A 16,992-nucleotide genomic window follows, 5' to 3' on the forward strand; every position below is an offset into this window, starting at 1 on the left:
ATAATAATAGCAGCACTTCTATAATTCTTACTATGGATGGGACATGTTCCAAGTTCAAGTTTTTTTTTTCTCTCTCATTTTATATTATATAGCATGTATGCATATGCATAGGGCAAGTCTATTTTATCTTTATCTAAAAAATAAAGAACCTGAAGAAGACAGTTTAAGAAATCTACCTAATATCATACAGTTATTAAGTGTAAGCATTAGAAATCAAACCCAGTGTGTTCTGATTCTATATGCTCTACTAATAAAACTATGATGCCTTTTGAGCCATGCTGACTTCCCAGGCTTCCTTCATGTACGCTTCCAGTGTGAAATGTGGGACTCTGGATCACAAAATCACCTCAAGATGGGAACGGAATTACTAAGTTACAGCTCTAGCCATGTAACTGTTTCCCAAGAAAACCTGGAGTAATTCCTTTTCCTTTCTTGCACCCTTGGTTCCTTGTCTGCCAGGCTGGATATAAGCGCTTACATCTCTTGAGAGATACCTAAGATCATGACTGTGAAATGTGGGGACATTTGAAGGAGATCTGTGATAATGATCATAAGGAAGTCAACTAGAAGACTTCCAGTAAGACTTAAAGAGCTGGTCAACCACCCTGAGTACTTATTGACTCTTTTCTGAAAGATGTCTAAGAAACACCTCTTTTTCTCAGCTACGAGCGTTTCATGACCTCCTGGTCATCCTCCCTGTGTATTTTAAGAATAAAATCTATGAATAATCATAATTTATGAACCTAAGTGTTTCTTTTCCTCCCTGGGAACAGTATAGTCTTAGACATATGATGTAATTTCTCCAAAGTGTCATACTGGCTAATGACAGTTGTCCCCGGGCTCTCATGGGCAACTTCAAGATCAATGTCTCTGATGCTCCCATCTTTATCTTGACGGGTTTCCCAGGAATGGAGGCCATGGAGCCCTGGCTATCTTTCCCTCTCCTTCTGTTCTATGCCATCGCCATTGTGGGAAACAGCCTGATTCTCCTCATTGTTAAGGAGGAGCCGAGTCTGCACCAGCCCATGTACTACTTCTTGTCCCTGCTGTCTGTCAACGACTTGGGGGTGTCCTTTTCCACACTGCCAACTGTGCTGGCTGCCCTCTGCTTTCGGGCCCGGGTGATTGCCTTTAATGTGTGCTTAGTCCAGATGTTTTTCATCCACCTCTTCTCTTGGACAGAGTCTGGCATCCTTCTGGTCATGAGCTTCGATCGCTACGTGGCCATCTGCAATCCACTGCACTATGCCACAGTGCTCACCAATGCCCGCATTGTGGCCATGGGCCTGTGTACTCTCCTACGAAGCTTTGCCCTCATCCTGGTCTTCCCACTGCTGCTGCACAGACTACCTTTCTGCCACTCCCGGAACATCCTTTCCCATGCCTGCTGCCTTCACGTGGATATGATTAAGCTGGCATGCACTGATGTCTCCCTCAATAGCCACTATGGACTGTCCATTGTGCTTTTCACCTTTGGCCTGGACTCTGCCCTCATTCTTCTCTCCTATGTACTTATCTTTCGGTCAGTGCTAGCCATCGCCTCCCCAGGGGAGCGCCTCAAGACACTCAACACATGTGTGTCCCATGTCCTAGCTGTGCTCATCTTCTACGTGCCTATGGTGAGCGTGTCCATTGTACATCGCTTTGGTGCTGGCCTGCCCCATGCTGTCCACACCTTCATGTCTCTGATCTACCTCTTTGTGCCTCCCATGCTCAATCCCATCATCTACTCCATTAAGACAAAGGAGATACAGCGCAGGCTTTTCAAGATGCTCTTCAGGGTCAGGTCCTGACTTTTCGGTTTATCTAGAATCCCTGAAGGATCTGATGTTGGGGCAGAATCATTTGGACACCTGAAGAGGAGAGGGTCACTCTGGAGGATGCTAGTGCTGCCCTTTACATGGTATGATCAAACTTGTAGTATATTGGGCCAGTTCTTGCCTGGACCGTCTTGGGTTTTATCCAGCAATCAATTATATCAATGTTCTCTAGAGACATAAAAATGGTCTCTTTTTAAGAATAAACTAGAGAATGACAAACACCACTATAAGGTAGGAGATTTTTCCAAGGAACTCATTTCAGGACACTTGGTGACATGGCTGGGATTTCTGGTTATGGGACTGCACAATTCTGAAAAAGACCGAGGCACAGTTGGAATCATTATGGGCTGTTTATCATATCATTACCAGTATGCAAGTTAAGCTTGGTGATTGATTTTCAATGTTGTCAGAAACCAGAAACCTTGTTATCGTGCTGTTTGAAAAGTTTTAGAGTACGACAGTTGTGATGGTTCATTTTATGTGTCAATTTGACTGGACCTCAAGGCTAGGTATTTGGTTGAACAATATTTCTGGGTGTTTTAATGAGGGTATTTCTAGATGAGTTTATTATTTGAATTGGTAAACTGAGTAAAGCATACTGTCCTCCCCAGTAGGGGTGGGCCTTATGCAAACTGCTGAATTCCTGAATAGAATAAAAAGCTGAGTATATAAGAAAGGAATCTCTGTCTGAATGTTTTTGAATTGGGACATTAGTCTTCCCCTGCCTTCAGTCTCAGATTTGAACTGAAACTTACATCACTGGCTCTCCTGATTCTCAAACCTTAAAATTTGGACAGGATCTATGCTATTGACTTTCCTGGGTCTGGACTTCTTGGTCTCTGTAATTTTGAGAGACAATTCATTATAATAAATTTAGCAATCTAGTTACACACATATTCTATTGGTTCTGTTTATCTGGAGCTCTCTAATGCAATATTACAATATTTAAGTAGTCAATATTAGATTTTAGGATTCCTGGACGTGTTCTTTTCACATGGGAGACCCTGAAATATGTAGGCACTTGACCCTGCCAAAGTCCTTTGAACTTAATGACTCTTTGTTTATATCTCTCCTGAAACTTTCTCCTACTCTTTAATACCTATCTGCATCCCCTCAAGAAATCTGAGCTCCCTAAAGGAGCAACTGTATCAAAAGCATTGTCCATCCACACTGGACCACTATAGAGCCTTCATTCAAATAGTGTCTAATGTTGTGACAGCAATGTAAAAGAATGAATGAAAAAAAAGGATGAATAAACAATAATGAATGAATAGCAGCAGGAAATCAAGAGTGAAAAAATTAATAGATGAACATATGGATTATTAATGAATTTCCTTAAGTCAGAATCTCATATTAGGAAATATTTCCTCTCCTTCTGTGCTCCATAATTCCCTGCACTGAGAGAAATGCAAATGAAATGTGACAAAGTTCCCCCTTATTCTTGTATTCTCCCAGCTTTATTGAGATGTAATAGACATATACCTGCTGTAAGTTCAAGGTGTAAAATGTGATGATTTATTGCACATATGTATTGTGAAAATCTTCATCACAGTAACGTTACTTAACCCATCCATAGAGGTGAATTTTTGAATAAGTGAACTAAACTCAGTCTTTCCTAATTTGTAAAGTGGGATCTCTGATTCATCTACCTAACATGTTTGTTTTAAGGAGCACATAAAATGAACTGTTTTAAAATTTTTCTAATAATACACCTGACTTATTGATTCATTATTTTTATTCAGTGAGAAGCAATGTAAAATTCAATGTTTGGCTTCAAAATATCATGTGCATCAGCCATAGTCTGAAGAGGTATTTTATCTCAGATTTTCTTGTATCCTGAGTAGAACTACTCCATACCTTCTTTCTGTATCCTTTGTAACTTGAATTGTACTTTAGTCATATCAGCTAGTTGTCTCCTCAACTAAATTTAGTTGTCTCCTCAACTAAATTGTAAGCAATTTCTGGGCAGAGACTGATTTATCTTTGTACCCATCAGTCTCTAACAAAGGGCTTGAAACATACCTAACATACACGGTAGTTGAGGAATGAGTTAATAAATGATTATATTTGCATATCAACCATCTCTTTATGCTTCACTGAATTACCATGTGGTACAATGGAGAAGGCAATGGCACCCCATTCCAGTACTCTTGCCTGGAAAATCCCATGGACGGAGGAGCCTGGTAGGCTGCAGTCCATGGGGTCGCGAAGAGTCGGACACGACTGGGAACCTTCACTTTCATGCATTGGAGAAGGAAATGGCAATCCACTCCAGTGTTCTAGCCTGGAGAATCCCAGGGATGGGGGAGCCTGGTGGGCTTCTGTCTATGGGGTCGCACAGAGTCGGACACGACTGAAGCGACTTAGCAGCAGTAGCAGTAGCAGCAGCACAATGTTTTACCCTAAAACGGATCATAATCTCATTAAAGAATAATTTTATATAAAGATCATATTGTTTATTATCTAAATACTATATGCATTATAATCTGATTATAGTGAATAAAAAATCAATTGTACTTGAATTTTTCAAACAGGTCATAAATGTATCTTATATTTTTATATTGCTCAAACTTTATATACTCTAGAGAGCATACCTATAGATTAATAGAGTGCTAATACTGTGACCTGACCTGCCTCTTGAGAAACCTGTATGCAAGTCAGGAAGCAACAGTCAGAACTGTACATGGAACAACAGACTGGTTCCAAATAGGAAAAGGAGTACATCAAGGCTGTATATTGTCACCTTGCTTATTTAACTTATATGCAGAGTACATCATGAGGAATGCTGGGCTGGAAGAAGCACAAGCTGGAATCAAGATTGCTGGGAGAAATATCAATAACCTCAGATATGCAGATGACACCACCCTTATGGCAGAAAGTGAAGAGGAACTCAAAAGCCTCTTCACGAAAGTGAATGAGGAGAGTGAAAAAGTTGACTTGAAGCTCAACATTCAGAAAACAAAGATCATGGCATCTGGTCCCATCACTTCATGGGAAATAGATGGAAAAACAGTGGAAACAGTGTCAGACTTTATTTTTTTGGGCTCCAAAATCACTGCGGATGCTGATTGCAGCCAGGAAATTAAAAGACACTTACTCCTTGGAAGGAAAGTTATGACCAACCTTGATAGTATATTAAAAAGCAGAGACATTACTTTGCCAACCAAGGACCATCTAGTCAAGGCTATGGTTTATCCTGTGGTCATGTATGGATATGAGAGTTGGACTGTGAAGAAAGCTGATCGCCGAAGAATTGATGTTTTTGAACTGTGGTGCTGGAGAAGACTCTTGAGAGTCTCTTGTACTGCAAGGAGATCCAACCAGTCCATTCTAAAGGAGATCAATCCTGGGTGTTCATTGGAAGGACTGATGCTAACGCTGAAACTGCAATACTTTGGTCACCTCATGCAGAGAGTTGACTCACTGGAAAAGACTCTGATGCTGGGAAAGGTTGGGGCGGGAGGAGAAGGGGACGACAGAGAATGAGATGGCTGGATGGCATCACTGACTCTGTGGACATGAGTTTGAGTGAACTCCGGGAGTTGGTGATGGACAGGGAGGCCTGGCGTGCTGTGATTCATGGGGTCGCGGAGAGTCAGACACGACTGAGCGACTGCACTGAACTGAACTGAATACTGTGTCTCACTTTTAATAGGTTCTTCAATAAATATTCTTTGAAAGAATGTTGCTGTATAGTGATTTTGGCTCTGTTACAATTTGACTTATAAAGAAGTTGTTGCCATGATAAGTGACAATATGTTTTCAGTACCAGTATTTTTCTTGCTTCTTTAAATCTGAGGGAGTTGAAAGCAATAGTTTGGCTCATTTAGGTAGGTATGAAAAGCTGTTTGGTAACTTCTGGGCTAATATTTTCCACATCACATTCTATCAATTAAGATACTCAGTATCCTTCTCTTGACTTTAGAAATCTGCATCATCTGGAAGAGGAACAGCAGATGATTGCTGGTGACAGTCTTTATCAATTTAGCATATTAAGTAGGAAGTTCATGGCTCTGCCTGGATTTGTAACTTTCCAACCTGGAGAAAAGCCTCAGACTCTGTTCCAGTTTTGCTGGTGTGAACTGGGATTACAGTGATACGTTCACCATCACAGGGTTCTGCTCACCAGGTCATCAGATACATCTAAATAGAGCTTTGGGCTTCTTCTTTGCTGTTGGTTAGTCAGTCAGTCATGTCCGACTCTTTCTGACCTCATGGACTGTAGCCCAGCAGGCTCCTCTGTCCATGGCACTCTCCAGGCAAGAATACTGGAGTGGGTGGCCATTCCCTTTTCTAGGGGAAATTCCCGATCCAGGGATCAAACCCATATCATCCACATTGCAGGCAGATTCTTTATCATCTGAGCTACCAGGGGAAGCCCCTAGGCTTCTTTAGCCTCTTCCTATTATTTAACTTCCACAGTTCATATAGTATGATTGGTTTAATATTCCATTCTTTTAAAGCAATAAGATGAATTATACCTAGTCTCTTTAAGCAAGATTAGGGTCAGCCATCTTTTATGAGCTGGAAGTGGGTCCAGGGTCCATCTAGTCTATGTGTCTGCTTGAGCCAATGGAAGCAAATGCCACAATATTTTCTTTATGGAGCAGAAAGAGAAGACATTTTCTCCATTGGTGCTGGTTCTTGGAGAGCCTTCTGGAATCACTCCAATGGAGGAGCATAGGGCATAGGAGGGATTACTGTATTGGATCTGGGTCCTGTGGAGGGTTATTTGACCTTTTGCATTTTTGAATATATAGCTACACAATTCTACACCCACTCTTCTCCAGTGTTTCCTTTTAAGATCTCATACCTGTGTTCATGCTTTTTCATCTGCCATGTTTTGACAGCCTTTGACATTCCTCCTACTACGTTTACTTTAAAAATATTTGTCCATTCTTTGAAAATCAGGAGAGCTATTACATGCACCTAGAAATCTCTTCTGATTGCCCTAGAATATTTGAGATTCCCTTCCTTTGTTCTTCCCTAAAATCTCCTTGTATCTATTATTATTGCTTTCACTGAGATATTATAAATGTTTCCTTAGGAGTCTCCTGGACCTGACTAGGAATTATTATATTGATTCATCTATACATTCCCAGGAATAAATTTGTGTCTAATGCTAAATGAATGACTTGATTTATAGTTACTTTTGTTAATATACACCTGCTGTAGGCCTGTAGGTTAGGGATTGTGACCTTGTCGTAAGTAAAAATGAAATATCTTTTTTTTAATTTGAGAAAATTTTTAAAAAACGAACAATAGAGAATTCACATAAATCCATGCCTGTTGATTAGGGTTTGGGTGGTTCCTGACCTTTTTCGATAACAATCAATGTGACTATGAGAAAATCTAGGGGTATGTTATGTGATGCACTAAGTCCTTTGATCTGACTTATGTATGAGTGGGATTGTTGAGAAGCTATTGCATTTTTCCACCTATTTAGTTTCAGACCACTATTAGGTATAAGAGAGGTTCTTTCTAATCCCAACCCCTTACACCCTCCCTGATCTGGTCCAAGTATGCATCTCTTGCTACTAATCACTACTCTTCCTAGGTATATCTGCCAGTATCTTCCGAGAATTGAGCTATAGAAGCTATTCAGTAACTTATTGTTTGATATACTTAGGTTATTACCCACTCCCAGTGTTTTACTTTCAGGACATAATGTTTGAGTTTCTTTTTATATTACATTTTTTTTTTAAGCTTTTGATTTTGTGTTCGGCTGTAGCCAATTAACAAACAATGTTGCGATAGTTTCAGGTGGACAGCAAAGGCACTCAAACATACATATACATGTATCCATTCTCTCCCAAACTCCCCTCCCATCCACCCTGCCACATAACACTGCCCGGAGTTCCCTGTACTATACAATAGGCCCTTATTTGTTATCCATTTTAAATAGAGCAGTATTTACACGCCCATCCCAAACTCCCTCATTATCCCTTTACCCCGGGTAACCGTAAGTTTGCTCTCTAAGTCTGTCTCTTTCTGTTTTGTAAGTTTGTGTGTATCACTTCTTTGTAGATTCCATATACAAGGGATGACATATGATATATCTCCTTCTCTGTCTGACGTACTTCACTCAGCATGACACACTCTAGGTCAATCCATGTTGCTGCAAATGGCATTAGCTTGTTCTTTTATATGGCTGAGTAATATTCCATTGTATATATGTATACCTCTTCTTTAAAATGTTTAGGATTTAAATAACCACTTGTTCAGTCATCTAGCCGTGTCCGACTCTGTGACCCCAGGGACTGTAGCACAGCAGGCGTCTTTGTCCCTCACCGTCTCCTGAAGTTTGCCTAAGTTCATGTCTGTTGCATTGGTGATGTCATCCAGACATCTCATCCTCTGATATCCTCTCCTTCTGCCCTCAGTCTCTCCCGGTGTCAGGGACTTTTCCAGTGAGTCAGCTGTTTGCATTAGGTGACCTAAATAGTGGAGCTTCAGTATTTTGGTCATTATCTATTAAGTGTTATATGGCAGCCAATAGGCTAAATGCCTTTGCCTGTTTTCTGTTGCTTAGTCATCCTGATCACTCTGTGACTAATGTATAATTATAATCTATGTTACAGGTGATGAAATGAGGCTGCAAGTATATTGGAAACTTTCTCAAGGTAAGTGGACTGAAGCTCAGGTACAGTGAGCTCAAATCCTTCTCAGTTAATCCTCATTACCTATGTTGTCACCCAGTAGGTGTCCAATAAATATTTCTGAAGAAGGCAGCTGTATACATTAACACTTTCTTAACCAAGCCAAATACTTCTTATAATTTGACCTGTAATTATGCGATGTGTGTGGTCAGCCAGAGTGAACCAGTGCCTCTTATCAAGCTTGGAGTCCATTTCAAGGGTAATCCAGGAGAGAATTTCACAAGATCTAATTAATCCAACTCGTCGCATGAGGTGGCCAAAGTATTGGAGTTTCAGTTTTACCATCAGTCCTTCCAATGAACACCCAGGATTTTCTCCTCTAGAATGGACTGGTTCCTCCTTGCAGTCCAAGGGACTCTCAAGAGTCTTCTCCAGCACCACAGTTCAAAAGCATCTAAGCACTTTTTTATAGGATATAGCACTTCTTGTAGGTATTGATCATAGTTGTAAAGTGGAAAGGCCATAAACTAACCTAGAAGACCTAGTTTTACATGTTCTGCCACTAACAAGCTGTATAAAATTGACATGCCTCTTTTCCTTTCTAGGTGCTAATGATCTCTTTTATAAAATGAGCAACTGGATACAGTATCCTCACATGTCATTTCCAGGTCTGATCATTCTTATTCCTACATACCCATGCAAGCAACAAACTATTAAGTCAGAGAGGAAAGAACACTACAGATGTTCCATATTCCCAGCAGCTCATGAGCTCCTGAGACGATAAACACTCAAGGGACTTCCTGGATGCAGCCTTATATTGCTCAGCCCAGGGAAATGGCAGAGGAGGCAGGGGGTATGGGCAGGGCCCCGACAACTGCTCTTGCTTCCTCTGCACCCTCCATGAACTCTCTCAGGTAGGTAAGGTGGAGTGCCAGACACTCCAGACTCAGGCACTAAGGCACTCTGACTCAGCTTAGAAATCCTGAGTGTTATGACAATCTGAACAGAAAGACTGTCCCTATGGGAGTCAGGTGTTTTTGTTTTTTTAAATTTTTCTGCATATTTTTACTTTCCTATCTCTATGTTTTCTACTTAGTCCTCTTGTTCTCTGAAATCTTCCCATGCTTTCAGATTCAGACATTCATTTCTCTGCGGGGATACTCCAATAGGCTGTAGACTGGAGGCAGATGTTCTTCAGTAAATATGGACTCTAACCCATTTCTCAGAACAAACTTCTATGGGGGGCGGTCTATGAAAAGACACTGGCTGCTTTAGAAGCGAGTTGGCAAGACTTTATTTAGTGCTTAAAAAAATCTCCAAATCAGGGATATTCCATATTGCATACAAAGACAAACAGAAATGTTTAGGAAGAGCTTACAGACAGGAAAAACAAAGAGATTTTAAGAATGCAGAATGGAGGGAAAAATGCACCCTGATAAAAAAAGATAGAGGAGTGCTAATTCTATGGAGGGACAAAGACAGATAAAAGCCTGGAGGTGTGGATTTAGAGCAGGTTTAGAACTCAGAGTTGCAAAGTGTTTGGTCTTAAGGGTTTTCACAGTCATTTACTTTTGGATCTTCACTGCCCCATTAGCAAATTTCCTTAGCCCCTCCAATATACAGACAAAGAGAATCAAAATCCTGTGGGATCAGTGACTTACTGAGTGCATCTCCTGTGTTTGGCCTTGCACTGAGCACAGCAGGGACTGAAGCAATGAATAAGTTGTTGTTCTCTTGGAGCTGGTGAGTCAGAAGGGGAGGTAAGTTTCATACTTCAACAGGAGCTATGATAACTCCATAATAGGAAGCTCGAATGCAGAACAGGCAGAGAAATAGACACAAAAGGAGATGCAAATCTACAGCTTATGAGAGTGGTAAAGAGAGGAAAGCAATTATCTCCACTACAATGACTGGTCAGATTTTCATGGAAGAGGAGGGCATCGTTGATCCTTGGTCACAGAAGATGGGTTGAATAGATATGTTCAGACATTCTGGGAAACTCTGGGAGCTGGAGAGCTGTAGTTAATGTTTGAATAATAGCAAAGAGTATTGCTATGATTAATGCAGATAATCAGTCTGGGTGTTTGAGGTACAAGTAGGAAATTTTGAGAATTGAGACCACAAATATTCATTTAGTACTGGACTACAGAGTGCCTTTAACTCTAGACTTGTGAGTTTGGTTTTGACACTTTTTTAGTGAAGGGGCTTTGGAACGTTCTAATAAAAATGGTCCCATTTGCAGAGCTGCCCTTTGGAAATATTAGACCTATTCCAGATTAGAGAATGATACAGACGCAAGAGATTCACTAACAGGGCATTATTATGGGCATATAAATGTGATGTCTTGGATGCAAAGTATAAGAATGTAAGTGGAAGAAACTGCAGAAAAGTGCTGGCAGGTGCACTTTGGGTTCAGTATTTTCATTGACTGTGGTCTAATTTATTGTAGTAGGTAAAAGAAAGACAGAAACAAAATGATGTTTGGATATTTGAATCTTAAGTCTCAGGCACAATTACAGTATTATGCAAAAAATTGGAGAACACAGATAAGAACAAGTTCCATGATTAGAGAACTGATTATTAATCCTGTGGTTTTCAGGAACTAGATACAATTCAGTCTGAAGGAAATTACTAAGAAAAGACTTCCAGTATACCAAGTTATTCATGCAGAAACTTCATGCCGTAGGATAAATGGGTAGAAGGATGAAAAGGTAAAGTGGGGGCATCTAGTGCATCTTGATGGAAGTCTGGAAGGTTCTTGCTGTGGACAAGTGTCTTTCTATTCATCCGCCTTCTAACTGGAGGGATGGAAGGAAGAACTGGGAGACTAAATATGAGTGAGAGAGCTGGTGAGTCATGAGAAGCAGCAGATATTCAGTGGAGTGAGAGAGTGGAAAGAGGAAAAGTTTACAGCTTGATATTTATTGGAATGTTCAGAACAGTCAAGGACGTAGTCATCAGGAGAATGATGTTTTAGGTCTCAAACAAAGTGATGCCTGTAGATTGATAACAAGTTCATAGCTTTGAATGTGGGGAAGAGCATGGCGGAGATAGGCACAGGTACAGATCAAGGCAATGTGACCTGTTGAGCCTGCTGGATAACCTGAAAACACTTAGAAAATTCCAGAAACCATGGGGATCTAGAGGGCCAAGAAGTGATGTGGTAAACAAAATTGATTAAGCTATAAAGTAAGGGTCTGGGCATAAGAGAAACTTAAAATAGGTCATGAATGAACTGTGCGTCTGTCTTCTCTGCAGGTGGTGGTCCTACAGTGCAAGTCCTACAGTACAAGTCCTCCCAGCATGGGAGGTATCCTCTACAACAGCTCAGAGTTGCCAACTTTCACCCTGACAGGGCTCCCAGGGCTGGAGAACTCCCAACACTGGATGTTCTTGCTCCTCGGTCCCCTCTACATTGTCTCCATTGTGGGCAATGGCCTTATCCTTTTCATTGTCAAGGGGGAGCAGAGTTTGCATCAGCCGATGTACTACTTCCTGTCCCTGCTCTCAGTTAATGATCTAGGTGTGTCTCTCTCCACACTGCCCACCGCGCTAGCCATATTGTGCTTCCACTTAAGGAAGATCAGCTTTGATTCCTGCATGGCTCAAATGTTTTTTATCCACTTCTTCTCTTTCATGGAGTCAGGGGTCCTGCTGGTTATGAGTTTTGACCGCTATGTGGCCATCTGTAACCCTCTGCGCTACACCACCATTCTCACAGATTCCCGTGTTGTACGCATGGGCTTGTGGGTCATCACCCGCAGTTTTTGCATGGTTTTCCCACTGCCTTTCCTTCTGAAGAGATTGCCCTTCTGCAAGGCCAACGTACTGTCCCATGCCTACTGCCTTCATCCAGATCTCATCCACCTTCCCTGTGGTGACATCACCATCAACAATATTTTCGGACTCTTCATTGTCATGTTTACCTTCGGCCTGGACTCCGCACTCATTCTCTTCTCGTATGTGCTAATCCTGAGATCTGTTCTTGCCATTGCATCTCGGGAGGAACGGTTAAAGACACTCAACACGTGTGTGTCACATCTGTGTGCTGTGCTCATCTTCTATGTTCCCATGGTTGGTGTGTCCATGACTGCCCGCTATGGGAGGCACGCCCCCCGATTTGTGCACACAGTCATGTCCCTCATTTATCTCTTTGTGCCTCCCATGCTCAACCCTGTCATCTATTCCATCAAAACCAAAGAGATTAAAAGGAGGCTTGGTCGAATGCTAGTGGGAACTAGTTTTTAAGCCAGAAACATGAACGGTCCAAACCTCAAAGGATATTTACTATTATGACATAAACTGGAGTTTCCATAACCTGTTTTGACAACTTTCTAAACTTTCTTTTCATATTTCTTCCACCAGATGTATGATGACCTTGTAGTAGCCTGCCAAAAAGGTTTTGGCGAGGTATACACGGTTGTAAGTTAGAAAAATAATTGTTCAGTTTTCTTTTTTAATCCCAACATACATCCTGAAAATTAGTCCTTCATTTTGTCACAATGTGTTTCTATTATCCATGGTTAAAGTGAAACATCACAGAAAAAATTACTAATTACAATGGGACCACTGTTATAATGGTTAGTGAGTCTTTTTCCCCAAGTCTATGTCAAAGGTAGTTCTATTTGTAATTCTTTGTAGACTCTTCATTCTGCTTACCATAGCAGTTGCGTTATTTTGATTTCCAACAACACTATGCAAGGGTCTGACATCCTCATCAGCACCTCTGATCTTCTGTTGCTGTTTTTAGTAGCCCGTGTGCTTTCATAGGGGCTTCCCTGGTGACTCTGCAGACGAATCCACCTGTAATGCAGGAACAGCAAGAGATGTTGGTTCAGTTCCTGGGTGGGGAAAATCCCCTGGAATGGAAAATGAAAACCCACTCCGTATTCTTGCCTAGAGAATCCCATGGACCACAGAGCCTCGTGGGCTACAGTTCATAGGGCTGCAAAGAGTCAGACAGGACTGAAGTGACTGAGCACAGACGCAGACATGCAGGCACATGCTTTAAATGTGCATTTTCCTGGTGATTAGTGACACTGAGCATTTTCTTTCCTATACTTGTTGCCCTTTGTATATTTTCTTTGGAGAAATTTCCATTCAACTTCTCAGTACATAGTAAAACGTGATTACCAGGTGTGTTTCGATTTTTGTTTTTGCTACTGCAGGAGTTCATTACATGTTTTGCAGGTGAACCCCTTATCAGGTGCTTACTTAGAAATAAAATTCAATGAATGGACACAAAAGCATGTACCTTGGTGGAAGGATATTGAAGTGCAATTTTCCCCCCAGTAAATTTGACATAAGTCTGAATAATCTGGGTACTACAACATGATTTAAACATTAATTTAGAACTCTTGTAAAATAGAGATCACACACCCCCACTATTTCTGAAAAAAAAAAAAAAAAAGAAGAAGAAGAAGAAATGAGACAGATTTAGAGCAGATTTCCCAAATGGGCTTTCCTTGTGGCTTAGCTGGTAAAGAATCTGCCTGCAATGCAGCAGACCTGAGTTCATTCCCTGTGTTTGGAAGATCCCTTGGAGAAGGAAAAGGGTACCCAATCCAGTGTTCTGTCCTGGAGATTCCATGGACTGTATAGTCCATGGGTCACAAAGAGTCAGACACAACTGAAGCGACTTTCATTTTCATCTCCCAAATGTTAAAACATGAAGAAAAAATGATTATTAATCAAAAAGGGAGATCCAGCTGCAACAGTAGTTTCTAGGATAGGATAGCTTAGAAGAATGTATAAACCACTGTAAAGTGATATTTTAAATAAAACATTTTATGAAAAGCTTTCATACCATGCTGTCAAGATATGGTATTGGTAAAAATTCTAAAGAATAATATTACTGTTAAACATTCATATATTTCTATAGAAAAAGTATTTGGAACATGTAAAAAAAATTATTAGTAGTTTTTTTCTGATTAGTGAGCACTGAGAAGATTTATGATTTATTTACCTGTGTTTTCTAGTTTGCCATAGAATGTAAACATGTTTTGATAAAATCAGAGTGAGAGTGAGGGGGTGAAGAAAGAGAGAGAGAGGGAAGGAAGCAAATAAAAATACCCTGAGATTCTAGAAGGCGAGCCTCATAAGGGAGAAGCCTGAGTGTTGGTGCCCCTGCTGACATCCTACCAAGGTGCTTTCCACATGGTCCTCTCAAGTGAAAAATGGTTCTATCCTGGGAGAGCTATTCCCTTTCAGGTGTGACTGTGGGCTCTGACGGGCCCATGCCTCCATCTATGGGGCCTGATTCTGGGCCCCAACAGACTCAACACTTGGTGCGTAGTGGAAACACCTCGAACTTTTGCTATGTTTATCCAAATTCACCAGACACCTACTCTGCAGTCAAAGGATGATATAGGATAATAGGCTTAAAACAAAATGACAGTATATCTATCTGTTGCAGGGCTAATTGTCAGGCCAAATGGCACAGGGTCTCTCTAGTCAACTGGACTAACTCCACCAGTCATTTATTTTTTTAATTTTTTAAAATTTATTTATTTTAATTGGAGGCTAATTACTTTACACTATGGTATTGGTTTTGCCATACGTTGACATGAATCTGTCCCGAGTGTACATGTGCTCCCCATCTTGAACCCCCCTCCCACCTCCCTCCCCATCCCATCCCTCTGGTTCATCCCAGTGCACCATCCCTGAGCATCCTGTATCATGCAGCCAACCTGGACTGGCGATTCGTTTCACATATGATAATATACACGTTTCAATGCCATTCTCCCAAATCATCCCACCCTCACCCTCTACCACAGAGTCCAAAAGACTGTTCTATACATCTGTGTCTCTTTTGCTGTCTCATATACAGGATTATCATTATCATCTTTCTAAATTCCATATGTCATTTAAGGCCTAAGCATAGCACAGACCATGCTCATTTTACCAGCGACAATGTATACTAAGGATAACATTTCTTGATAGCTTGTTATGTGTCAGTCAAGGTTCAAAGGTTATTTTATTATTAACACTCATTATGTCTTATCCTCAAGCCTACGAAGATGTTAAATTATTCTTCCTGCTTTCGAGGTGAAGACGCTGACATGCACAGTATAGATTAATCGACCAGGATCACATAGCTAGTCAGTGAAGGACAGGAGGTGAACTCAGACATTCTGATTCCCAAATCCAAGTGGGTGTGATTTCAGTCAGTGGTGCTGCTTTGAGAAATGTTGCAGTTCTTGTCCTTCATGTGAATTGATTCTCTGGCTAAACATACGTAACATCGATGGTCTTAGTCTGACTGGAGATCTGGGAGATACCAAGTGACAGAGAAGTCAGTCTGCTCATTCATTGGCTGCTTCCTGAGCATCCCTGGTGTGCCAGTCCCATGTTAAGCTAAGAAGGAATCCATGGAGTAGGAAAGAGAGGCACATACCATCTGAACTCACAGTATGGCCATACAACATAATGGTTCAGAGCACCTGTGTTCAAACGCTGTCCTGCCACTTATATATTCTGTGACTTTGAAAAGGTTACTTAATTCACTGTGCCTCAGTTTCCCTATGTGGAAAATACAGATAATAATAATATCTGCCTAGGACACAGAGAGGACACAACATTTCTTGAGGGTGTTGTCATAGTTATAGAGTGGAAAGGCCATAAACTAACTCTAATGTAGGTTTAAATATTCTGCCATTAACAAGCTGTATAAAATTGCAACAACTCTTTTTCTTTCTGAGTTTTAATGACCTCTTCTATAAAATGAGGGACTAGACACAATATTCTTGCATGTCACTTCTAGTTCTGATCATTCTGTTCCTAAATATCCCTTTGAGCAAGGAACTACCAGGTCAGAGATGGAGGAGCACTGCAGATGCTCCATATTTCCCGCCGTCCTGGGCTGCTGAGCTGATAAATTCTCAAAGGACTTCCTGGATACAGCCTTATACTGCTCAGGCCAGGGAGTTGGCAGAGAAGGCAGAGGGTATGGGCAGGGCCCTCACCACTGCCCTTCCTTCTTCTGCACCCTCCACGCACAGAGATCTTTCAGGTACATAAAGTGAAGTGTCAGACACTGCAGTTTCAGACTCTTAGGCACTCTGACTAGCTTTGAAATTCTGAGTGTGATAATATGACAATATGAAGACAGAAACGATGTCCCTAGATGAGTCAGGTTTTTAAATTTTTTTTTGAATATTTCCGCTTTAAATAATAATTTTATGGTTCTCTATTTTCCATTTGTTACACTTGTTCTCTGAAATCTTTCCATGGTTTCCAATCATATATTCCTTTCTCTGCAGGGATTCTCCCTTATTTGGCTGCAGTTTGGATGTAGATGTTCATGAGAATAAGCACCCCCTCACTCCCCCACTCTTTTCTCAGAATAAATGAGTATGGGTGGAGGGTTAAATAAAGACATTGATCACTTTGGAAGACACTTGGCAAGACCCTGCTGCTGCTGCTGCTAAGTCACTTCAGTCGTGTCCGACTCTGTGTGACCCCATAGACGGAAGCCCACCAGGCTCCCCCTTCCCTGGGATTCTCCAGGCAAGAACACTGGAGTGGGTTGCTATTTCCTTTGGCAAGACCCTAAGTAGTGCTAAAAAAAAAAC

General features: G+C 41.1%; 2 protein-coding genes across 2 annotated transcripts; both read left to right on the forward strand.

The window, feature by feature from the left end:
• Positions 1–845: 845 nt before the first annotated feature.
• LOC129553889 (olfactory receptor 51I2-like) lies at positions 846–1,793 on the forward strand. Its single transcript, XM_055422582.2, has one exon. The coding sequence runs from the start codon at positions 846–848 to the stop codon at positions 1,791–1,793; it is 948 nt and encodes a 315-aa protein (XP_055278557.2).
• Positions 1,794–11,722: 9,929 nt separating this feature from the next.
• On the forward strand, positions 11,723–12,667 carry LOC129553890 (olfactory receptor 51I2-like). The gene has a single exon (XM_055422583.2). The coding sequence runs from the start codon at positions 11,723–11,725 to the stop codon at positions 12,665–12,667; it is 945 nt and encodes a 314-aa protein (XP_055278558.2).
• Positions 12,668–16,992: the final 4,325 nt, after the last annotated feature.

Source organism: Moschus berezovskii, chromosome 14, assembly GCF_049115385.1.
Source record: "Moschus berezovskii isolate FMDL1 chromosome 14, NW_MosBer_1.0, whole genome shotgun sequence".
NCBI classification, from domain to species: Eukaryota; Metazoa; Chordata; class Mammalia; order Artiodactyla; family Moschidae; genus Moschus; species Moschus berezovskii.

Bases quoted from the DNA above. Each gene is read 5' to 3' on its own strand.
- LOC129553889 (XM_055422582.2), top strand. From the start codon at position 846: ATGGGCAACTTCAAGATCAATGTCTCTGATGCTCCCATCTTTATCTTG.
- LOC129553890 (XM_055422583.2), top strand. From the start codon at position 11,723: ATGGGAGGTATCCTCTACAACAGCTCAGAGTTGCCAACTTTCACCCTG.